Below are 26245 nucleotides of genomic sequence, written 5' to 3' on the forward strand. Positions count from 1 at the left end.
GAAATCCAAAGAAAAGGGGGATTTGTCTCTAACGTGTATTTGAAACCTGAAACAAACGTGTTGAATGTAGCACACGTGAACTTTAGGGCTGTAGCGATACATTAATCTTACGATACGATACACGATATTCAGCCAACGATTCGATATGATTCGGTACACGATATTCAGTCAAAGATTCGATACGATACACGATATTCAGCCTACGATACACGATATTCAGCCTACGATACACAATATTCAGCCAACGATTCAATACGATACACGATATTCAGCCTATGATGTACAATATTCAGCCAACGATTCGATACGATACACGATATTCAGCCAATGATACGATACATGATATTCAGCCTACGATACACAATATTCAGCCAACGATTCAATACGATACACGATATTCAGCCTACGATGTACAATATTCAGCCAACGATTCGATACGATACACGATATTCAGCCAACGATACGATACACGATATTCAGCCTTCGATACGATACACGATATTCAGCCTACGATACACGATATTCAGCCAACGATACGATACACGATATTCAGCCAACGATTCGATACGATACACGGTATTCAGCCAGCGATACGATACACGATATTCAGCCTTCGATACGATACACGATATTCAGCCAACGATACGATACACGATATTCAGCCAACGATTCGATACGATACACTATATTCAGCCAACGATACGATACACAATATTCAGCCTTCGATACGATACACGATATTCAGCCTACGATACACGATATTCAGCCAACGATTCAATACGATACACGATATTCAGCCAACGATACGATACACGGTATTCAGCCTTCAATACGATACACGATATTAGGCCAACGATACGATACACGATATTCAGCCAACGATACGATACACGATATTCAGCCAACGATTCGATACGATACACTATATTCAGCCAACGATACGATACACAATATTCAGCCTTCAATACGATACACGATTTTCAGCCAACGATACGATACACGATATTCAGCCAACGATTCGATACGATACACAATATTCAGCCTTCAATACGATACACGATATTCAGCCTTCGATACGATACACGATATTCAGCCTACGATACACGATATTCAGCCAACTATTCGATACGATACACGGTATTCAGCCTTCGATACGATACACAATATTCAGCCAACGATTCGATACGATACACAATATTCAGCCTTCAATACGATACACGATATTCAGCCTTCGATACGATACACGATATTCAGCCAACGATACGATACACGATATTCAGCCAACGATACGATACACGGTATTCAGCCTTCGATACGATACACGATATTCAGCCAATGATTCGATACGATACACGATATTCAGCAAACGATTCGATAAGATACACTATATTCAGCCTGCGGTATGGTACACAATATTCAGCCTTCGATACGATACACGGTATTCAGCCTTCGATACGATACACGATATTCAGCCTTCGATACGATACACGATATTCAGCCAACGATACGATACACGATATTCAGCCAACAATACGATTCGATACACTTACATCATTTTCTGAAAGATTTTAAAGGGACAGTGTGATTTTGCTGACATCTTGTGAGTGTTCCAATGACTTGGATTGAATTATATATTATAATATATCGCAGTATTGATAAAATTGCTCAGCCCAAGTGAATTTACTGTATAGTGTTAAAACATGCTGAACTACCCTGGAGAACGGTGTTTATCCTCTGTAAATAGGTTTTGATGCCCACATACATCTTTCATACATGCCATCATATTTAGATCTGTTAGAGCTAAATGCAGCTCTTACAACTTGGTATTTTTTATCACAGTCATACAGAGGTTGAGCTGATTGTAACTTCTCTTTCTGAAGTTGTCAGGTCTGTCTTGAGTCTAGCATTTTGTTCTTAAAGGGCGCCATCGGCCATGTCCTAGATTTTAAGAGCAGTCGCAGTATTTACTTTGAAGTATGTTTGAAGCATTCTGACACCTTTTAGTTGATCCATAAACCTCCACTGACAGCCTCGTGTTCAGTCAGTGTCTGAGGGTTGGTGTATTCAAGGCTTTGGTGAAGAACACCTCAGCTGTTTGTTACCTATCTGGAAAGCACTTGTCATTAATCCTGGAAATGTTCTTTTTAAATGAAAGTATATTAGTTTTGCAGAAGCTTTTCAGTCTATGGGATGTTTTTATCAACAGGATATTCTGCCCGTGAATTTTTGAGGTCTCAACCTGCAGCCTTTGTAAAGTTCATTGTGTTTTCGGAGAAGAAATTCAGTTCCTTATGTCACCTCTTTGCCAGGAAACCCACCAAACGGGGCAGCACTTTTAGGTTTAATGTTGCAGAGCTGAAGAATCGCTGCCTCTTGTCACATTTTTGTCTCTAAAACCTCTGTTATTTTCTCCATGCAGCTCCCAGGGAGTGTGAAGAGGACGAGTTTCACTGCCAAAATGGTTACTGCATTCGCAGCCTCTGGCACTGTGATGGCGACAATGACTGTGGGGACAACAGTGATGAACAGTGTGGTGGGTAGTCACAGGAAGACTCACATGAGCAGAAACACGCAAGTATTCATATTCATCTGCACTGCATTTTAACGCGTGTCTTATTCCTATGCCAGATATGCGTAAATGTTCAGATAAGGAGTTCCGTTGCACAGATGGGAGCTGTATTGCTGAGCACTGGTACTGTGACGGAGACACGGACTGTAAGGATGGTTCGGACGAGGAAAACTGCAGTAAGTGCCTCAGAATGTGTGTGTTTGTCCTTCTAAGACAACAGTGATGATTTATCCAACTTTTTTTAGAAGTTGGCTCAGCTGATCGAGCAGCAGAGGCACTGAAATCTTAGTGTTTTTTGTATGATGTTATACTCACAGGGTTGAATTGGTAAAACGCCACAGTTTTAGTTTATTTGGCTCAAATTTATATCAAAAAGTCATCTTAGTGCAGTTTACGAAGAGAGGAGGCAAATAGATTTCCTTTTGAGCAAGCACATGGTGGCAGTGGGAAGAAAAAGGCTCTTCCTTCCTGCAGAGTCGGCACAGGCAGGGCCGGGCCGGGAGGCCACCTGCCTCAACCAGTTGGTCTGCCAGCAGCCTGGGTCTGTAGCAGCAAAACTGAAGGGTGATCGGGGTCACCTGACCCAGCCTTAACTGCAAAGGAAAGTTTTAAGATTGATCTTAAAGTTAGAGAGGGTTGCTGTCTCTTACACGTAGCTGAAGGCTCTGCCTCCCGATCCAGTTTAAAGCGTCTTTAAACACCCCCTCCATAATTAGTCCATAAATCTCGCTCTGTAATAACTAATTCATATTTTTCTGACTTCTAACCTCATAAGAGATTGATCCCAGCAGAATGGTGTTGTGTGAAATACATTTTCATAAAGAAACTTGTTTTGATCGTTCTGTAAACTCTTCAAACACTGTCAACGGTATACGGATCCCAAAGATATTAAAGATACAATCAGAATGAAATAAAGAGTCTGAACTCAATTTTATGGAATGGCTTTAAATGCATATTTTAACAGCGTGTTACTCATAAAATTCAAACAGGATTGCCTCATAAAAAGAGTCTATCAATCAGACTTTAATATCAAAAGCTCTCCAGTCTGCAGCATCATGACTCAGATTTATAGCTGCAAGAAGCTGGCATGTTAGGTAAGATCTCACAGCAACAGCTTTAATCAAAGCATATAAACATCTTCAGTGTCTTTATAGAGATGTGAGCGTCTCCTTCATCTCGTATATAGTTTGATACTCTCAGCAGAGCGGAGTCGAAGCTTCAAAGAGCCGCAGACGGCCAACTGCTGCACTATCTTTTCCTGCGTCTGCTTAACGTGTCTGCATGTCTGTTCAGCCTCAGATGTGCTGACAGCCACCTGCAGCATGGAGGAATTCCAGTGTGCATATGGCCGCTGCATCCTGGACATCTACCACTGCGACGGAGATGACGACTGCGGAGACTGGTCGGATGAGTCGGACTGCTGTAAGTTCTCCATCTCTCAGGCCCTCACACAACAGTATGAAGCCTCAGGCCTGGCCTGTGTGTTAATTTAACCACTAACTTCTCTAATAACTGCTCTAATTATCCCCTGATTTTGTACAACCTTGTTAACATGAATGAATGAATGAGTTTATTTAAAGGACAGCATTCAATACCATAAATCATTGCCATTTCATGAACAACAACAACAACAAGATGGTTACATCGGATTTAGCAGGAATGCTATTTTTCATCCGTAGTCCTTAAAGGGGGATGGGGTAAGGAGTACAATTATTATAATTTTTTTTCCTTTCTTTATTTAAAAAACAACCTAATTACCAGTGGGTCTATTTTAATCATTTTAATTTGTTCATTTCTGAATTATACATTTTGATTAATATTTTATTTAATATTTTCTTTTAAAAGAAAAAAAAGGCTTTAAGAAGCCTGATTAAAATAAAATTAATTTAAAAATAAAATAAAAATATGATCAGTGGGAGCACGTCTGTTTTAATAGTAGGTGCATTTTAATTTGTTTGGTGAAATCTTTGATGTATATGCAGGACTTTATGTGTTGGGGGAGTTCATTCCATTCTTTTATAGCTTTATATGAGAAGCAGTTTTGTGCAAAAGCGCTTTTTCTTTTTGGGATGGTGCATTCAATCATGAAGGCATGTTCTGTCTTCACTAACTCTGTTATGACCATCTTAAGACTAACAAGAGGCAGAAGTAAAAAAAATCCTGCCGGGGTAAAAATCACTTACACTCACATGCACACACACACACACACACACACACACACACACACACACTTTTTAGGATCCATGGCTCTTACTAAACAGCCTCTCAATCAGAGGGCGAAGAGACTTAAGTTTGTAGTTTTTCTTTTCGCTTCTGACAGATGTCTCTTATCTCCTTCTGTTTCCCTCCCTCCCCCTGCAGCGAGTCATGTTCACGTCTTATGGCTTCGTGCACAAGTTTAAACGGAGTTTAAAAGGACACTAAAGTTTCATCCGAACAGGAAGTGTCGGTATAAAGCATTTCCATTGGTCTCAGCAAATGAGCAAAAGCTTAGTGACACTCAGCTTCTGATGATAGGAGACAGAAAAGGCTGGAATCATATCGTGTAGGAGGTTTATTACTTAGCACTCTAACATTTCGCTGATTAATTATCCTGAAAATGATTGAATTTAATCGGGCACTTTCACGAACAACTAAACATTACGTACGAATGAGATTTAACCAAAGTAAAGCTTTAATAAAAGTAATTTGTCACCTGTCATAGTTGCTGAAACTAATTTTCATGAATTAGTGCGTAAACAGACATGAATACTGTGCGTAAACAGACTTTTTTTTTTAAAGCTGATTATAAATCTTCAGCACAGTCTGTACAGAAGGACCTCCCCTTTTCTGGAGATGGACGGGTGAAGGGCAATCGATCCCTGAAGGAAAAAGTGGAAGCAACAAAGGGGGACGAGTTGTGACTGGGGCTGTCGTGTCAAAGAAAACTTTCATCTCAGTTTTTAATGTTGATTTCATGTCTTGACATTCCATTGTTGGCAGGTAGAACTTAGGAACAGCTGCTGCTCGACAGCGTCTGTCATAACTGGGGAACAGTCGTCTGTTAGATCTCTTCTGTCACACTTGCTCTCACACACACACACACACACACACACACACACACACACACAGAGTGAAGCCACAGTCCTGACACAGACTATCATGTTTCATTCTCCTCACTCCAGAGACGCTGCCTGCTGCTGATAAACGTCTCTGCCTCTCCTGCTCGTCCTCTCGTCTGTGACATCTTATGCTCGTTTGATTCAGTCGTCGTCTTACGCTGCTCGCTGCGATTCTCCGTCGCTTTTTCTAACACGCGCGTACACAAAGTCAAAGGCAGGGGTTTCCACGCCTTTGAAGTGTTTATCTGCAGTGCGATAACCACAGCCTCAAGGTTTTCCAACATGGTTTGATCCTCTTAAAGGTCATGCTGTTCCACTGAGCTGGGCTCTTTGTTTTATCTGATATCCTCCCACATAGAGCTTTTTTAATTGCCGCTTTGATTCTGGAGTGTTTTCACATCTTTTTTTTTTTTTTAACGTGAGCTCTTATCGATGCCTGTTTTGGAAAAAGAAAAGAACTTGGTAGATGATAGCAGGTGAAAGTCCACCGCATCACCGATCTCTCCAGGGTCTGTCAGTGTCTTTAAAGTTTTCTAAAGACGCACTGGGGCTTTCAGATGAAACTGTTAGCGGTCTTTCAGTCTCGCTGAACGATCTGACTATTCATTTGTTGCCGTCATTCACTCTGAAACTGCCCATTTATTTTTGTTACGTGTTATTATCTGGCCCACATTCGTTCAGAGGGAGAGCATCTTGTGAATTCTCTTTTATAGTTTGTGGACACACACACACACACACACACACACACACACACACACACACACACACGTAGAGGAGGCATTCCTCAGAGGCATAAGACAGCCCATCCTCAGACAGCATTCCTTGGCATCGACTCTCCAGACACATGAAGGGCGCTTTGTTTAAAAGGAGCCTCTCTCCCCTTCTCTTTGACTCATGTGAATGCCCGCGCGCACACACACACACATACAAAAACACTCAAAATCGCATGCCTCGTTACCACATCGGAACACTGATACTGCTCACGGCTGCATGGCTGAGCACATGAAAGTGCATTGTGTGTATGAGACTCTGAGAGATAAAGGGTGAATGCATCATCTGGGTGTGTGCGTGTGGGCGTCGGTGTGTTTATCGGCGTCCCACGCTGATTCACTCACTGCTCTATCTCCGTCTCTGTCTGCTTCGTGCTCTGCGGGAAAGCCACCTGCTGTTTTGATCATCTCTCTCTTCTCCTGCCCAGCTGATAGGCCCACAAGGGGAATGCTCCAGGCTCTACAGCTTCTTTGTATTTTCTTTTCTTTTCTTTTTTTTTTTTTTTTTTTGCCCGTCTTCCCTTACATTTCCTTGCCTTGTCATTCTGTTCCTCCCCTTATCACACGCCCACTGTAGCTTTGATGAGAGCTGACTCCTGTCAGGAGGAAACATGTTCGAAGACAGACACACACACACACACACAAGCTCACACATGCTGAGGATGTAAGAATCTTACGTTTGCTTCAGCTCTAATCCTTTCGTCCACCTACGTCCTCATTGGCTGCCAGTTTGAGCTTCACTTTGATCTAAACACATGTAGAGAGACGGTGGAAGATTTAAAGTTTGGGACAGCTATGATCTCTCATCAGATGATAGGGCGGGCAGCAGCCAAAATAAACAGCTAATTAATGCTTATGACAAAGGTAATATCGCTGGTATAAAACACTGCGTGTTTGGATTTTTCCTCTCGTAACTATGAAGCGCCTGGACTGCGTTCAGAGAGCACAGCAGGCCTTGTGCAGGCTGCCTCATGGGTGGGATATTATATTGAGCTACCTACATTATATGTGCATAAATTACTGAGAAATAGATTGTGGTGATACGGACCTCAACTGAATGGGCTGAAGGGTAATTGGACCTCATCAAAATGTGGTTGACCCTAACGGACCCAAAGAGAGTGAGGGGACAAACATTGGCAGCGGCACAATGCTGCTCCGGTGAACAAGCAGCCACAGTTTATGCAAGCAGAAATCCAGCCCTGCTTCAAAAAAGAGTTATGCAAAAAAAAAAAAAAAATTAAAAAAGCTGAATCTCATTTTTGAATTATTTAAAATACCCTCAGTGCTGAAACTGTTACATCACTTCTAGTTTCTCTTCTCTTTGAAAGCTGAATAGTTTCATATTCTTGCTGGATGCAGGATTTCAGCTGTTTTTATGCCTTTTTTTTTTTTTGATGAAAGACAAAAAGGGCCTCAGATGGCAGGTCTGAATGATGTGCGGGTCAGTTAGGCTTCAGGAGTTTAACTATGAAGCTCTGCTTGTGTTATATGTGGTTTGTGTTATTTTGCTGAAATAAACATGACCTCAAAAAAAAAATATATAATTTAATGATTTAATTCAGAAGACCAAAGGAACCCAATCAATCTTAAATTCACACATTATTTTTAGCTTGTCAAACCTTTTTATTTTAGAACAACCTTTTTTTTATGTATTCACTTTGTGTTTCTAACATTTCTAACACGGCTCATATTCTTACATGATGATGAACATTGAGGGAAGAAATGAAAACATTTTTTAATCACAACCTCATAAAGCTGGGACTTGTGTGACCAAAGTCCTGACTCACTGATGAGGCTTTGTGCATGTTTGCAGCTTCACATCAGCCCTGCAGGTCGGTTGAGTTCATGTGCAGCAGTGGGATGTGCATCAATGCTGGATGGAGGTGTGATGGCGAGTACGACTGTGATGACCAATCGGACGAGAAAAACTGCAGTGAGTATCTGGTTGATGGACCAGTCTGGTTACATTGCTCTGAAAGAGGGTGGATAGTTTTTATTTTTTTTTAAGTTTAATCCCTTTTAATCTCCATTTTGCTATTGTTTCTGTCACTTTTATCTGACGTCATGCTAGAACAAAGCAGTCACTCATAATGTCTCAAATCACCTGCTCTCAGACTGACAAAAGAAACGCGTGTGTGTAACCCCCCCCACAGCCACATCCATGTGCACAGCTGACCAGTTCCGCTGTGGAACTGGACGCTGTATCCGGTTGTCATGGCGATGCGATGGTGAGGATGACTGCTCGGATCGTAGCGATGAAGAGGGCTGTGAGAAAAGTGGTAAGACTGCTTGTTATCTTGTTTTCCAAGTCTAAATATATCACACGCTTTCAGCCGTAGCCATGACAACAGCTCAGAGCAGCCCCCCCCACCCCCTCTTCGTCGAGAAGCAGTTTTCCTTTTTTTTGGTGTGGAACGCGGTTGCTTTTTAGGAACAGACTGATTGTTTTGGCTGCATGTTGAGATTGAAATGAGCGATGGGAAAAAAAGCAAAGAAGAAGGTGGACATTTTTGTTCTGTTTTCACTTCTTTTTTCTACTGTAATGATGGAGTCTGCTGTGGTTGGATTAAAGGTTAACGGAAAACAAGGAAAGCACTCCTGCTCTTATGGTTTGGGTTATTTGAAACTATTTTTGCACGAGGTATATGTCGGGGGGCTGGGGGGGTATGTGATTAAGATTTCCTGCAGATTTAGGAAACTAAGAAACTTCTGTAGATGAAATAACTAGGTCAGAATGTTTTAGAATGGCAGAGAAATTAATGAATGTGAACGCTTTTTATCAGACTCATGGAAAAAAAATCTGCATGCTAAGACGCCCTTTTTAATTTATCTATCAATTTGTCTATCACAACCTAAGATTTTAAAGGAAAAAAAACCTCCGTGTGGAGTGATCCGTCATCAGCTTTGTTGTCATCACATCTGACAGAAAACCCGCCATGCGCTCCCGATCAGTTCCAGTGTGGGAATGGACGTTGCATCGGGCAGAGGAAGGTCTGCAACGAGCTAAACGACTGCGGTGATGGGACCGACGAGCGCCCGCACCACGACTGCCGTACGTGTAAATATGCTCTAAGTGCAGTGCGATGACTAACTTTCAGGCTTTCAGGCCAGCTAAGGGGCAGGAGTTTGGGATGTCGGAGTCATGAAGGCTGGAATGAACACAGAACTTAGCCAAAGTCACGAATAATTTCAATATTTGAATTTGGGGGTCGATGCTATAGAATGCACTGGACTTTCGTTATATTTCTGGCAGCTTTTAAACAAGGAGAAATGCTTGAAAGTTCAGGGGATTGTCAAAAACATTAGTATTCATTTTCTTGCTTTATTCCACTTTATGCCTTTTATTGAGGTGGAATAGCATCAAAAGAGCTAGTTTTCTCTGTTTCCTTAACTGTCTTTTGTTAGTTTTAAGAGAATTTAAGGGAATAATGGCTTCCCGACCCCCAACATGATGGCCAGTTAATCACACTGTTGCAATTCATATGTTTCTCTGCATGAGATTGAGTTCACACTGGCATAACTAATAGTTCCGAGAGCTACTCAAGCCTCTTGACTGTGTCAAAATTGTAATTCTTCAAGGGGAGTTTATCATCTAAATAGCATAAAAAAAAAAGAAAATGAAAAGCTTGTCTTAGCATCCTTCAAGTTTCACACTTGGTCAACGTGACATTTAGGCTTATGATGGCACACGAAGAAAAAGTAAGGCCTTTATAACCACAAAGTGCGGCTTCACGAATGTTCAAATGCAACTAAAATACCGCCTAGACTATATGTTGGTTGACATCACCATCCTCAGGCCTCACTCCTTTTTCTACTGAATTATTTAAAGGCTGAACATCAGAGGAGCCAGATGCTTTTACAGCGTGTGTGTGTGTGTGAGGTTGTATTTATACTGAATCAGCAAGCTGTGTTTATGTTCCTGTAATGTTTCCGCTCTGCGTTCAGGGCCGCGCTCCAGTGAGGGCAACTGTAACCAGAATAACGGCGGCTGCTCCCAGAAGTGTCAGATGGTCAGAGGAGTGGTCCAGTGCACCTGTCACACTGGATACAGACTGATGGACGACAGTAAAACCTGCCAGGGTAACCCACAGTGTGTGTGTGTGTGTGTGTGTGTGACAGTCTGACTGAGTCGTCAGTGAAAGCGAGCGAGCAGGTTGGAGGTGTTAATATTCATGACCTCTGCAGAGCCTGACAGCTTTCCAGTTGCTGCAAAGTGTTTAACATCTGATAGCTTCACTGACTTCCTAAATAAAACGTTAATATCGAGCACCTCTTCATGTAAGATTTCATACTCTTAAATACTTTTCTAACCTTAAATTGGTCTTTGGAGAACTGAGTCATAACTCATATGTGAAGTCTATAGGAAGTCATGCAAGTTGGTTAAATACGTGTTCTCTTTATGGCCAAAGATAGAAATTCAGGTTTGAGGAGGAGGGATTCTAAGCCCTTATTAAACATCTTTTTAATTTGGAACACTTTTTAAATATCTGTTTTTACAAGTTCCTGAATATGATTATAGGTTTTTGGAATTTTTTGGTGTTCAATTCATCACAAGTAAAAAGTTTTAGGTATCAAAGAGCTAAATCTATTAGATTTTCTTTTTTAATTATTCCAGATTCCCGGGCGTTTGCCAGAACAAGAGAGCAGTTTAAATGAATAAGTGAAAGAAGGCATATGTGTCCCAGAAGCATGAATGAGTATTTCACCTTCAACCACCTCTCAACCCTTTGGGATATTGACTCCAGCGTCTCTGTTTCCTTCCCCCGTGGCGTTCTGCCTCTGTGGTCTGTTCCAGATGTGGACGAGTGTGCTGAAGAAGGCTACTGCAGCCAGGGCTGCACCAACACAGAGGGGGGCTTCCAGTGTTGGTGCGTTCAGGGCTATGAGCTCCGGCCGGACAAGCGCAGCTGCAAAGCTCTGGGTAAAAAATCACTCTTCGGTGTTTCATCCTTAACATGTGACCACAGAGAGCCACCGAGGTCTGACCTCCAATAAAAGTATGGTTGCATAGAGTTTATGGTTGCATAGAGTTTATGCTCGCTGCGGCGGTAACCGTATCTGCTCCTCTTCTCTGGAGTCTCGGGCTCATTCTGAGGGTCTGGACTAGATTTAGATTTGCTGCAGAATGCAGGCCTGGTACAGCAGACCGCTGTTAAACCCAAGTCAGCTTCCAGAACTCAAACCTTTTTTGCGTTATTGCTGTCTTATATCCACTTTGTTTCCCTTCGTTCTGAAATCTTTTGCCCCATCCTTTAGGTCCAGAGCCCGTCCTGCTGTTCGCCAACCGCATTGACATCCGGCAGGTTTTGCCACATCGCTCTGAATACACCCTTCTACTCAACAACCTGGAAAATGCCATCGCGCTGGACTTCCATCACAGCCAAGAGCTGGTCTTCTGGTCGGACGTGACGCTGGACCGCATCATGAAGGCGAACCTTAACGGCTCTAATGTGGAGGAGGTCGTCTCCACTGGACTGGAGAGCCCAGGTGGGTGCAGCAGCAGATGGGATGTAGGACAACAGGTTCATCCATCATTTACCCAATTTATTCAGCTTTGCTCCTCTCTGTCCCACGATGCTCTGCTTTCCCCCACTCCGTACATTCATAACCTTTTTCATAAAGGAGTTCAGCAGCATGACGTTAATGCTAATGAGGCTTTATTTTCTTTTATCTTTTGTTTTATTTAAACCATTTTCTTTGTTGTAGTCTTCTAGTCTCCACTCCGACTTCCTGTAAATCTCTCTTATTCTTATTTACATGTATATTTTTATTTTATTTATTTGTTTATTTATTTAGTTTTTTTTCATTTATATTTTATTTATTTGTTTATTTAGTAATTTATTATTATTACTAGTTAGTAGTAGTATTTTTTTTTTACTAGAAATGGTATTATTATTGTTGTTGTTAATACAATCATTGTAAATATTTAAGAAAAATTTGAGCTACTTGACTAATTTGAATTTCCTCCATTGGGGGATGGATAAAGTATTTTTCTATTCTATTTCACATTTTCTAGCATTTATATAAGACAGCAGTGTCTTTAGTAAACAAGTGATAGAAGAATGAAATGGTAAAACCATTTAAAACCAGTTTGACATTGTCTAAGAACAATGTTATTAACCGCTGAGCCAAATATGAACGATTAAAGCAATGGCCGATAAAAGTGGGTCTTAAAGTCTGAAAAGTGAGCATTGGTCTCTGCTCTGGGAACCAGGGACAGGCTCACAGATCAGCTCGAATGAACCACACCAGCGGATCAAACAGAGCTTGTTTTAACCTAAGCCGGCTGCTTAGGCGTTAAATGGTAGAAAACATCGGATTTGCGATATTTCGGCTTCGACTTCCAGCTTTATAATAAGGCACCGACCATGCTGAATCGCGCACCTTCCACTCTCATGGCGGCTTAAGTCGTGCTGAGGTTTCAGCAGAGATGTTGGCACGGTGTGAGCACACCTGCAGGGCAGGAAGGGACTTAATCCCAGGAGATGAAAAACGAGAAGGGTGTTGTAGGTGATGCGCAACCCAGTATCCCTGTTTATCTTCTCCAAATGAATCCACTCATCATCCACTGACTGTATTTACTCCGGAAACTTTGGTTTTCTCAGTAGGTTCGCAGCGCTCAATCCTCCAGATTGTTTTTATCCTCATTATCAAATTTAATCCTCAGTGTGTAGTAACTCCAGTATGCACAAACAGTCCTTAATCTGCCCAGCTCAGATCTGATTCTTTGAGCATTTATGTTGCCAGATCTGCGGCACTGCCACATTTGAGCTTTGCCCTTCACAAAATCGATCCAGTTTTTCTACTTCTCCTTATATCTCGTTGATCTCAGTAGACAGACTAAGTTCTGCAAATTCTGGCATCCAGTGAAGATGCGTTTACATGATGAAATCAGAACAGTTGGCTGGCTAATTGCTTGTGTGAGGCCAATGCATTGTGCTAAGCCAATTTATAACGGTTTAAATCCTCAGTCATGTTATATCTTATATGATATTCAGTCTCACCACATAACAGCAATATTGAAGAAAAATAGTTTATCAGCCCAACTTGCCATTTACTGACACATACAACACATTTCCATGCACATCTCACTAAAAATGTAACTTTCTTTCTAAATGAAAGATTATCGGGGAGGATCATGTCTATTGGCCTAAAGAGGTGTCACAGCACCTTGTCAAGGAGTCCTGCACAAAAGCTCTCGTAATAACAAAAAAATTTGTTTTTACATGTTGTTTGGTACATTTTTTCTTAAAATAGCCGCATTAACAAGCAAAGAAACAATAGTTTGGTCAAAAGTTTGGCACAGATTACTTTAGAATTAGCTCATACTTGTACTGTTGTTTTTCTCCTTTAGGTGGACTGGCTATAGACTGGATCCATGATAAGCTGTACTGGACAGACTCTGGGACGTCCCGTATCGAGGTGGCCAACCTGGATGGGACACACCGCAAGGTGTTGCTGTGGCAGAACATGGAGAAGCCCAGAGCCATCGCACTGCACCCTATAGAAGGGTAGGAGTCCGGAAACACAGACGACACAAACAATCTATGATTCCTCACAGATGCTGTGTATGTACACACATATATGTGTGCATATCCCCTCTGGGCGTGTCCCAGTTGTAGTGTAGTAGCAGAGCAGCGATTAAAGTTTGGCAGCACAGCATTACCCACAGGCAAGCATCTGTGGAGCAAGTATTTCACGAGAGGGGCAGCAGCTAAATGTGTCCTCCTTCACGGTTTGATATTGTGCCGTTGCAGGACAGAGTTTTGGACGAGGTCCCAGGGAAATTTAAGCTTAGAAAACTCTTGCAGCTTATTAGGAAGCTCATTAGCATGGGGTAATTGGAAAACGAGAAGAAAAGAAAAAAGCTCTGAGTATTGAGGACAAAGGAGACGCGTTTGTTATGTCACACATCTGCTGTGTCTTAAATCCTGACAACAAGCTGTCTCGCTCCGCTCTCACGGGTTCCAGTGTTCTGTTTAATTTGCAAAGAGGTAAACCAACCATGACTGTCCCATTTTCCTCTTCAGTAAGATCTACTGGACGGACTGGGGGAACACGCCTCGCATCGAGTATGCCAACATGGACGGCTCAAACCGGCGGGTCATCGCAGACACACACCTGTTCTGGCCCAACGGCCTCACCATAGATTATGCTGGCCGCCGTATGTACTGGGTGGACGCCAAACACCACGTCATCGAGAGAGCCGACCTGGACGGACGGAACCGCAAGGCCGTCATCAGCCAAGGTAAACTTCTGCTTGTTCAGACATCAAAACGTAGTTCGGGATTGAAGTTCACAGATGTAAGGGTTGTGGTTATTGCTTATTTTGATTCGTTAACATTCCTTCATTGATTGTTTAGTTAAGTTTTTATTTTCCTTTCCTTTGTTTTGTTTGTTTTTAAAACATCAGAGCTGGTGCCTAAAAGATGAGAGATAAAACGATAAACTCCCACAGATATTATAGTCCAGGTGGTATACGTCCCTCTCTGCTGTGCTCCAGCTCAGACTGCAGAGGAGACTGTCATATCCTAACAGCCTGGAGCCACAGCTTTCTGTACAAGTGGCAAAGATTTAAGAGAATAACTCTTACTGGTTGTTTTCTCTCAGGTTTTCGGATTCTTGCAACTAGCTTTCAAATCGCTTGCTGAACCAGAGGAACCAAATCTTTTTTTCTGAGATTGCCCCATGTACGGTCGGGGAATGGGTAACTTTTTCAAGCTACGAAGTGCAACTAGAAAGCTACAGCAGTTTCACAATTAAAATCTAATGACTAGACAGTGAAAACTTACTACTGTTGAGTTAAAAATACTAATTATCAGAAACTCGACTGCAGATTTAATCGCAGAATCAATTAAAAACAATTAGCAAATCTGTAATAAAGAAAATAAATTTGCAGTCGCTCATCATTTGTGAGCTTTTATGGCAGAATTAGAACTGATGGAATATAAACATTATCCCAGGTATCAGATTATCTTCTGATATTGGGATTTTTGGGGTTGTACTTGTAGATCTGTTGTTAGTTACTGCAGACAGAAACTATGTGGTGTGCAGAGGTCTGGCTGGAGGTCAGTTTTTCATTCTAGATTTTATTAGTTGTCACATTCGCATGTGAGGAAATGTTGATAGATGATGCAGCACACTGAGCCCACCTCATTCTGCCATGTGGAGCTAATCAGGGCCGCGTTTCCTTTTAAACAGTGGACACGTGTGTCTCCCACTGATATGCACACTCAAAAGTCATAAATGACAACGAAAAAAGCTAAATGCATGCCTCTGTTTATATTCTTGGTTCCTACAGAGCACTCTGTTTATGCCCATGTACACTAAAAGTGGGATGTGGCGTTTGGAAATGTGAGCAGGCGCATGCACAAACAGACGGCCTGCCTCTGAGACGTCCCGCTGTCCCTCAGATTTTTACGGATAGTTTTTGTTGTTCCTCGCCGTGTTTGTACTCTGCATGTTTCTCAGCCGGCAAACAAGCAGCCAGCAGGACTCTCTGATCACTTCAGGTTGGTGGTAGGATGATTTAATCCAGCAGTCAAACTGAGACCGGTGCACTAAAGCAGATTGCCACGCTTGTTTTCAAAGGGGAGCGACACGTTTCGGAGGCACAACAGAAGACGTTTATTTCAAATGTTCAAAGGAACTTCAGATCAACAAACTGCAAGGAATAACGTTTTACTTTTACTGCTGGCTGAAGTCGAAATCCAATGTACATTTGCAGAATTATGGTTTCCCTCAGTGAACCTATCTGTTGCCAGGCAAAAACGCACAGGCAGATCCTCTCTGAATTGATAAAAAGTCCAAGAAAAACACTACTAAGTACTACTTTTACCTGGAGATATTCAACCTAAAGACGGGCATGGTTTAAGCAGCAATAATTAGGCTGGCAGGCACAAAGTGGGTTGCATATTAAAAAATCTTTGTTTCTAAGTCTGCAAATCCACTCGGGTACTAAAACACCAAGCAAATCAAGAGCATGGAGGTAGCATCCGAGCACAAAGTCTCTCCGACAGTGGCCCACATTGGGATTCATTTTATTTTTATGATGAAGTTCAAATAGTGTGGAAGCACATCAGTGGTTATCGGGAGTGTGTTTGAGTGTGAAGAGCGGTGCGTGGAAGTGTTTGGTGAGTGTGTGTGCAACCATCATTCCTGTGAGCCATCCTTAATGATGTGTGCTCTGAGGATAAAAGGCTGTAATTGGCCCTGTCCTTCCTCCACAGCCTGTGTTTGCTCAGACAACACATAGGACAAATGGGACATCCGCGTGTGTGTCCATGGATGTGTGTACGGCTACATTTGGAGCTGCTGTGCCCAGGAATGTTAACGAGCATTTATCTCCCTTCACCTAAAGTTCTGCATCTGGGTGTGGATGTGTGTGTGCTGGACATGCGCCAGCTCCTCTGGCAGGTGTCTCGGGCGGATATATTCCTATCCAGCCTGCACACCTGTGCAGCTGGAGGTGGAGGTGGAGGTGGAGGACAGGAGGCGGAAGGATATTTTTTTTCATATGTGTGTGTGTGTGTGGGTTTTGTTATTTATTCATTTATTTCTTGCTGGTGCAGTTTGCAGAGCACATTAACCAGCGGGTAGAAGGAGTAAAACAAGGAAAACGTTACACACAGAATGATATAAAAAGTTTTTCAAATGCATTTTCACAAAAGATATCAAAGACTGAACCAGGGGAGCTGGACTTATTTGACTTTAAACATCTAATTTAAAGCAGTTTGTAGCACTGGTCATGTTTCAAATACTACCATCCAATACTTTCTGTCGTGGCAGCTCTTGTTTATTCATTTTTATTAATGTTAAAATACATATATTTTCTTCTTTTTCCCCCATTTAGCCCCTCATGATCCCTGAAGTGTATCTGCTGTAGATAAACTGTATCTGAATGAAAGCAGCTCCACCTCCAGCAGCTACACGTGTACACATTGGTGCTTCTGTATTCCATGTGTTTAATGGGAATACATCAGTCTTCTGCTTTATTACTTGATTAGCATGTTTCTGCTAACACTTACGTCTAAATAAGTTTGAGTGATTACTTTCTCCACCTGCAGCCACTGCAAGTCACCAAGTCAAAACTTTTTAAAATGTTTTTGAATTAATTTTACACACCGTGTACCTCAGTTTGGTCTAAACTTTGTCAAGAAGATCATAATATGTCATCGTCTCTGGCTCATTTTTTTATCTCTGAGGTACTTTCTTAAATTCCTTATCATTTATCTTTTAAACAGACGTAAGCCTTCATCCATATATAATAAGTCTTATAAAGATTTATCTGGTGAAACTTTGCTCTGAATAGAAAGAAATTAATCCCAGATGAACAAAGATAACCACAAAAATTCCATCATGTTTTAAACCGAGCTGCCTTCCGTCCAGCTGGAGCCCACCCATTCGGCAAAGGTGTGTGAGGACAAGGAGGTGTCGGTTCAAGGGGACATAGCTCTGAAGGTTCGGTGGGACGTTAAATGCCCTGTCGGCCTGCAGCTGCTCCTCCAGCTGTCCCGGAAAAAAAGGAGAAGGTGCGGTGGGGGTGCGGAGATGGCATGAAAGAAGGTGACCGTGTCAAAAGCAGGCGCCTCTGCAGATTCCTGTGACTCAGAGGAGGGAAGAGGGTGCACTGTTTTCCCCTTCATGTCGGCATAAGATCAGAAAACACACATGTAGCCAGTGTCCCACCACACACACACCTGGATGTGTTTGGGAAGGAGGGAGAAGAGATGATGCGGGAGTTCTTTTTCCCAATCTTTTCATGACCAAATAAAACAAGCATACACATTACTAATGGTGTTATCTCTTTATAGGAGCTAAAAGATGATATCAGTCTGCATTTTTTCTGAGGTTTAGGGTTTCTGAGGCAAATGGATCCGCTTCAGTGTGTCGCTCCACCTACAATAAAACCAGGAAGTTCATTTCAGCTGCATTAACTCAAACGCTGTCCATGTTACAAGCTTTTATGGACTTTTGGGTGTTTTCTAGTGCTGGGCAACGATTAAAATTTTTAATCTAATTAATCGCATCATTTCCCTGATTAATCACGATTAATCGCATTTGTACACGAAATCCCAAAATGAATTCAAAAGTAGTGTATAACTTTTAGCATTTAGTGTTATTTTAAATGTGCTGCCATATATGAATGAAAGTGGCATAACATTTGTTGTGCAAACACACTTTTAACATCAGCATCTTTATGTAGTTTTTATGTAGAAGCCTCGCTCCACTGTCTGTTTCCTTGAATGACTTGCTGCTATCAGTTGTGTGTTTTGCCTTTAAGTGATATTTTAGACTGGAACTACTACGCTGAGAAGACAATTCAACTTGGCAGTGTTTACAGATGACTTTGGTTCTGTCGACTCCGCCGTCTGGAAGAACTTTAAAATGAAAATGGCCGAGTAAAAGTTCCGTACCCTTCTCCATGTTTGGTGGATCCGCCGATTACTTCCGCAACTTTTACAAAATAAAAACCTGTGAGCAACAGACTTTTACAATAATAAAATAAATAATAAAACAAGGGTGGTCCGTGGCATAGCGAGTTGAGCAGGTGCCCCATGTACAAGAGGCTATAGTCCTCGCTTTGGACGGCCCTGTGCTGCGTGTCGTTCCCCCTCTCTCTGCCCCCTGCTTCCTGTCTCTCTGAACTTTCCTATCCATTAAAGCCACAAAAGCCCCCCCAATTTTTTTTTTTTTATTTAAAAATAAATATATATATATATAATTCAAATAAATAAATAGAACCTGCATTAATGCGTGATAAAATATTTGTCGGCGTTAAATAATTAACGAGTCCAGGCCTAGTGTTTTCATTTGTGTTTTCAAACATTGCTTCTGTTGAACAACCCCTAAATAACTTCTTATTCATAATAACCACTGATGCCCGTGGTAGAGGTGGTGGTGTCCTGTAGATCAGAGCAGCCTGCAAACAAGGAAGTCCGCTTCAGCTATATTAGATGTATCTGCCCCATTTTAAACAGTTTTATGGGGTTTGGGGTGTTTTCTTTGTCTCTCGGAGCAAAACCCATATGAAAAGACCAGAGATGAACATTTTATTGCTCTAATTTCACTGTCTTTTTGTCGCAGTCTCATTCCAGAGAATGCTCAGCTTGCATTGTGTCTCGGCTGTTTCTACTCCGTAATAGAAACCAGAAGAAGTACGCTTCAACTCCATTTGCTAAAGATTTGTTAATGTGGCTCGTTTCTAAAGGGTTTTTAGGTGTGCCTTATAGCATAACCACTGTGAAACAATCAGGGATTAACTTGTTATTGCTCTGGTTTAACTGCTCTCTTGTCACCATCTGAGCTGTTGTCTGCTCCAAAATGAAGGAGTTTAAATATTGTGTGTACAAACAGTAAAAACGATGTAGTTTCCAAATTTTTATGAGCTATTGTGAATATTAAACCAGAGATGAGATGGACAGAACAGTGGAGAAAAACATTGGGAAAACCGAACCAATCAGAAAAGCTTCACTCCCAAAGGTTCAGGGTAGTCTCCGAAGACTGTCGTCCTAACAGTCTCTTGAAATTTCTCTTTTAAGCCCCTGCTTCCTGCTGAGTAGAGGACCCAGCTTATGATGCAGAAATGCAGCTTATGATGTGTACCGAGCAGGACTGGACTGGAGTGTCTTCTCTTCATCCAGCACATACTTAGAGCATTACGCCTTTAATTAAAGATTGGAAGCATTAGGACAGAAACGTGTTGTTTTTGTCTATAAATAACGAGGCGTCTCCACCTGTTTTCCACCTCTTCCTGCAGGACCACAGGTGGATTAGACAAAGTTTGTTGATTGTAAAGCACAATTATTAAAATGACTAAATCGTTGCCTCACTGAGGTTACACTTAAGTACACATGCAGTTATGGTTCCACTCTCCCTCCAGTTTTAGCCATTTACCACTTGACATTTATGTTGTGTTGTAAAACACTGTCATTAAATGAGCAACGCTGTTTTTAAAAGCCAAGCACCAGGATTCTCGCCACGCCACCACAGCTTTGTGTTGCAGAAATCACTTTTTCCATCCATTACATACTCCCACAAGTGCTTGTCTACGGCACGGGGGGATTAAGATGGAGAGAATTATTTTGGACGTGTGTGGTAGAGGAGTCGGCCGGAGCAGATGCTCCCACTGGAAGCGGCTCCAGGTTCGCTCATGTTTCGTCTTTAGGTAGGTGAGGATTCCACAGAAACGAACTGTGCTCTTATGTTTCTGTCATTTTTTTCAATTTGAAAATGCGCTGTTTGTGTGATTTCAAAAGCAGCTGCCACGGAGCTTATTTTTGCAGTCTGTTTCCTAAAACAAGCACTGAGCTTTTACACGTAAACATTATCATCTGCCAACAAAGAACAGCAAATACTGCACGATTCTGGTGTTTGCGTTTTCTCTCGTCTTCTCCATGTGTGAAACGGGGTCGAGGCTTAGTCACACAAACAGCATTAGATATGCTTCTCTACGTTGAGCTTTGATAATTGCTTGCTTAGATGCGTGTTCCAGAGAAATCCTGTAGTAAAGAAATTAAACAAAGTGTTTCAAGACAACTAGGTCAGTGACGAATTCCACTTCTTTGTGCATCCACAAAAGCACTTTTCTTGTTAAATTGCGTTAAAATGACCACAAAGACCACCAACAGACACAATCGCCCAGAAAGCAAAGCTTTTAATCCTTTGTCCACACACAATAAATACACACCTTGTAATTTGTGGAGAAAATCTGGGAAACATCCCGTCCAGATTTATATCTTCCATTAAGATCTGCAAAGTTGGAGGGTGAGCGACATCATTGTGGAGAGGAAATGGAGTGGCCATTATCTGACCAGTATCACTCTGAGCTCCTCTTGATCTCACATTCAGAAAAGTTTCATTACGCTCGGAAAAACCACGGGAGCGCCTCTGGTTTGGGAGTCATTGCCCACAACTGAAGCAGCTCCAGGCAGATGAGAGGCAGAGGAACTGAGAGCAGCTCTAAATGAGGACAATATGACATCAGCCCAGCTCGCAGCACCGAATGGGAGGATTTTTGTGGGGTGTTGGTCAAACCAGCCGAGTATAGAAGCTTTCCATTTTTTTGTGTTGAGACTGAAATGTCCAAATCCGCCTCACTGATTAACTATATCTGCTCCCGATAAAGCTGCCAAGTTCAACGCCCGTGTTTGTTCACTTTGACGACCAACTTTGCTCTCTAAAAATGGCTCGTAGGTTTTGTATTTGTATTGTATTGAGCCTTTCTGAGCTCTGTCTGTCTCTCTTCAGGCCTTCCTCATCCGTTTGCCATCACCGTGTTTGAGGACAGCCTCTACTGGACCGACTGGCACACAAAGAGCATCAACAGTGCCAATAAATTCACTGGCAAGAACCAGGAGATTATCCGCAACAAGCTGCACTTCCCCATGGACATCCACACCCTGCACCCTCAGAGGCAGCCTGCAGGTCAGTATACAGCCGGGTCTGAGCTTGGCGTTTGCTCAATACCTTCAAACTTTACGCCCATATTTTTAATATTGAAATCTAAAGTGATAAAAATCAGCTGGCAGCGGAAGTAGGGGGGTGAGGTTGACATTGCAGCAGGCTCTTTGGCTGTGTTCGAAACTACATACTACATACTTGCAAACTGCATACTTCCATTCTGCATACTGCATACTGATCGATCAGACAGTATGCAGAGCGTTTACCCACAATGCATCTCGCTCCTGCCCGAGCCGAAATCAGCCGGCCTGAAGCTGATTTCCCTTAAGCTCTAAACTCTGTAAACTTTAGCAACATTTGAAACATTTTCAGGCGAGAAAGTAGTCGTTTAGATCCCCAACGTGTTGAAAACCTGACAAAATACGGCTATTTACAATTTTGTTCCCACGAAGTCGGCGCTACTAAAACTAGCCGCAGTGAGAAACGCACTTCCGGTTATTTTCACAAAATAAAATACCCGTTGCCTTTTATCATAGGGAAAGCCATTACGATACAATTGGTGCTTTTGTTTTGAAAACAGGAAGTGAACCTACCCTCGTTGCAGCTAGCTTGAAACTGCCGTTTTGACAGGAAATGACGATCGGCGATGTCACGTTACGTTGCATCTTGGGTAGTTTGGGTATGAGTAGTAACCTCATGATGCATACCCAACATTTCAGAGAATCTAGTATGCATCCGGGAACTTCTCGCATACTCAAACTCGGTTACTAACTCAAAAAGTTAGTATGAGTAGTGGGAGTAGTAGGAGAAGTGAGGTTTCAAACACAGCCTTTCTCTTTAGAGAATTTGTTGTGTTGTATTTTTGATCTGTTGCATCAGATATTTTACTGTTGACGTTTGTGTCAAATCCCAAAACGGTTGCTTGAATTGGAACAACCGAGAGCATCGCAATGAAAAACACTCATGCTGTGAGGACGTTTTTAACCATACTGGTGTACTTTCATGTGAGAAAACCACTTTTTAGATGAATTAATTTCACTAAAGAAATGGCTGAAAAAGCACTATATGGACAATGGTGAGTTCAGTCTGTAGTTTACATGATACCAGGTGGATACCAGGAGCTGAAGGTAAAAGAAAACTCCATTAAAGAAATCATGGAGCCATCTTTTTTTAGAGCTTTGCTCATCTAACATGCGTACATGCCTTTCTTTTTTCTGTTTGTTTTCTAAAGGTTTCGCCTTCAGTTTTGTCTCTGTTGACATTTTGCTGCTCCACTTTCACACCCTGCAGTTTTCTGAGGTTGCCTGTTGCTCCCCGAGGACCCATAAATACCAAACGGTGGTCGAAAATGTCCGAAGCACCTGTGAAAGTCTGTCTCTTTAGCCTGTTCAGTGTGTAGCACACTGTTGGACATCGGTCCACATCTTTTTTTTCAGCCAGTTCAGCATTTTAAATTGCCCTGGGGGTCTGTCGGTGAAAGAGAACTTTCTGATTGGCTGTCAGTGTAGCTGGAGACTCAGTTATTTCACCCACTTAGTGTGCTGTCTCCTGAGTCTATTTCCACTTCCCCTTCCACAACAGGCCAAGCACAGTTCTCACTAATCACGTCCTCCAACTACATGCTATCTTCTGTAATGAGCAAATAGCAGCATTGTGACGATAAGCAAACATTGTTTTGTATGAACAATGTATTGTTGTATTTTTATCTGTGCGCTCCTCTTCTTTCCCTCGTTGAACAGGCTATCATGTTCTTATGCTCTGGAGTTCTTATGTCCTCATGGTGTAAATGATATTTTCTAACTGGCCATTGGACGTCATCATTATGGTGTGTTGGAGTGCTGTTTGTTTGCCTTTCGACGTTAGGGGACCCAAAATGGGGCTTTTTGGTTGTTGACATCAGTTTGGTGTCAGAGCCCTCAAGGGAATTCTGTGTGCTAACAATCGGCCCTCTTTTGAAGATGTCCAAGTTTACAGCTCGATGCAGAAAAATGTAGCCTTGCACAGAAGGCAGGAGAATAGAATGATGAATAGGAAAACAGCAATTACATTTCAACATAACATGGTTGTTCGTGGTGTTGAGGAGACAGGTGAAGGCTTGGCTCAATGGAGGCAAAATCCACGGATGAAAATGATTTGTTGCACTAGCGTTGGACCCCGTGGTGAACCGGCCAGTTGAGGAGGTTCCACCAGCATGACAGCAAGACTTGTGTTCTTTGATAACAACCCATGTTGAACTTGTCCTTCAGCCAAGAGAAAGTTTTTGTTTTCCTACTGACAGAAATACTCTCACAGCCTGACACTAATATGAACTGTGAGTTGCCTCTGTGTTGGCAGAGCGAGGTCACCGACTGATCCTCTTGTTTTAGTTGAGACTCCTTCAGTCACGCTCCAGAGGTGGAGTGAAATCCAGAGGAAAGCATGCAATTTTTTAAACCAGTTATTAGCGGGAACTAAGTTGTGTTTAAACACCTTTTCCTGTAGGTGGCAGGAACCGCTGTGGCACCAACAATGGAGGTTGTAGCCACTTGTGTCTCCCAAGCAACAAAACCTACACGTGCATGTGTCCCACCGGCTTCAGGAAGGTGGACCACTTCAACTGCGCCGACGGTGAGTTTCCCAACAGCATTTTTAATGTGTCCTAATTTACTGCATCTCAGTTATGTATTTATTTTCTTTTCCATTAAATCAAAAGCCAACGGTAACTCATTATCACAGAAACCTACACTTATTAAACCTAAAACGATGTGCACTGATTTATTTACTAATCTATTTATTAACCTGAATAGTTTGGATCTTATGCTCCGTCTCTGGTCCTCTGCCTCCTCTGACTCTTAGCTGTAAAGTTTTATTTATTAAACGGTCCATTCAGAAGCTAAATTGGAAAAGTTAATCCTGTAACGCAATTAATGGCATCAGCCTGAGGTGTAAACTGTCAGAGCCGGCAGAATCTCAGAGAACAGAGGAGTATGCAGAGGATTAGAAGACATCTACTTGATGTAAAGTGAGATCCCAATTAATGACAATTCCAAACATTTTACAGTTCATGCAGCTGATTAAAAAATGGCTTGTTTTATATTAGAAGTTTAGAATTAATGCCTTTTTGATTTAGTTTTACCACCTGATTACATAGCTTGAAATAGAATAATTAATTATTAAAACCTGTCTACATTTTCTCCATATCTCTTTGTCATTATGTTAAGGAAGGGATTGGGATTTATGACGTTAATCAGCCAGTTTGATTGGATTTTTTCCATACGCATGTGTTTCCGTCTAGATGTCTTTGTGGTAGTGCTGTTTTGCTGTGTTCACTGTTGACCCCCACTGTTAAACCTAGAAGACTGACAGAAGACCTTTGGTCTTTAATCAGGTCTTGACAAGTTCCTGCTTTTTGCCCGAAGGACGGACATCCGACGAGTCAGCTTCGATACCGAGGACATGTCCGATGATGTCATCCCTCTGGCTGACGTGCGCAATGCCGTGGCGCTGGACTGGGACGCCAAAGACGGCTACATCTACTGGACAGATGTCACTACCGACTCCATCAACAGAGCACTGTGGAATGGCACCAGGCAGGAGGTCAGTGACATTTACAGCCTGACTGATGTCAGCACTGAAATCCCATCATCCCTCAGCCTCCTAACAAAGGAGCAAAAGAGAGCACCAGCAGCAAACAGCTGTATTTAGGTTTATGGAATACTGCCATCTACTGGAGCTAATGTGAAAGTGCAACATCAAATAAATCCTGTAGTAAATCAGTAATTATTTTAGCAAATGCACTAAAATGTTCCTCCAGGATGTAAAAATGATTTTTTTTTTTTTTAAAGCAAATTAAGATAAATTTGAACAAATCTCAGCAGCTGTTTTAAGTATGGATCCAAGCTTCTCAAAGAATTAACGTGTGCCTGCAAGCCTTTTAAATGGGAAAATTCAGATCTTTGTTTTGTTTTTTGTTTGTTTTCCATAGGTGGTGGTGGACACCAGTCTGGAGAGCCCGGCAGGTTTGGCAATTGACTGGGTGACCAACAAGCTCTACTGGACCGATGCTGGTAAGCAGCCTCTTTTTATGCACCCTAACATGAAATATTCCCCACACAGCTTGTACAGTCCTTTGCATGGCAGCTCTCAGATTCCAACTGTTCATGTTCTGGGTGTCAGGTACGGATCGCATTGAAGTTTCTAATGCTGATGGTAGCATGCGGACTGTCCTGATATGGGAGAACCTGGACCGACCCAGGGACATTGTCGTTGACCCAATAGGAAGGTAAGATTGATTAAAAAGGTTTACAAGGTAACCAATCCTTGAGATGACATTTGTTGTAGTTGGGCGCTATATAAATAAAATTGAATTGAATCTCCAGCTGGACACTAAATAACCTGCTGTCACATGTTTTTTTCTGTCCCTG

General features: G+C 42.1%; 1 protein-coding gene across 4 annotated transcripts in view; it reads left to right on the top strand.

Annotated features, from left to right (window-relative positions):
* Positions 1–26245, top strand: part of lrp4 (low density lipoprotein receptor-related protein 4) — a 124273-nt gene that overhangs the window by 80229 nt on the left and 17799 nt on the right. For all 4 annotated transcript variants that reach the window (XM_075466705.1, XM_075466714.1, XM_075466722.1 and 1 more), the window contains exons 4-19: positions 2420–2533; positions 2629–2745; positions 3863–3991; positions 8254–8373; positions 8594–8719; positions 9367–9492; positions 10386–10520; positions 11236–11361; positions 11697–11927; positions 13795–13951; positions 14471–14688; positions 21690–21866; positions 24324–24449; positions 25210–25418; positions 25807–25888; positions 25998–26103. In XM_075466705.1, coding sequence (XP_075322820.1) covers positions 2420–2533; positions 2629–2745; positions 3863–3991; positions 8254–8373; positions 8594–8719; positions 9367–9492; positions 10386–10520; positions 11236–11361; positions 11697–11927; positions 13795–13951; positions 14471–14688; positions 21690–21866; positions 24324–24449; positions 25210–25418; positions 25807–25888; positions 25998–26103 — 2299 coding nt within the window. The remainder of the gene's footprint in view (positions 1–2419; positions 2534–2628; positions 2746–3862; positions 3992–8253; positions 8374–8593; positions 8720–9366; positions 9493–10385; positions 10521–11235; positions 11362–11696; positions 11928–13794; positions 13952–14470; positions 14689–21689; positions 21867–24323; positions 24450–25209; positions 25419–25806; positions 25889–25997; positions 26104–26245) is intronic.

Source organism: Odontesthes bonariensis, chromosome 1 (assembly GCF_027942865.1).
Source record: "Odontesthes bonariensis isolate fOdoBon6 chromosome 1, fOdoBon6.hap1, whole genome shotgun sequence".
Classification (NCBI taxonomy): domain Eukaryota; kingdom Metazoa; phylum Chordata; class Actinopteri; order Atheriniformes; family Atherinopsidae; genus Odontesthes; species Odontesthes bonariensis.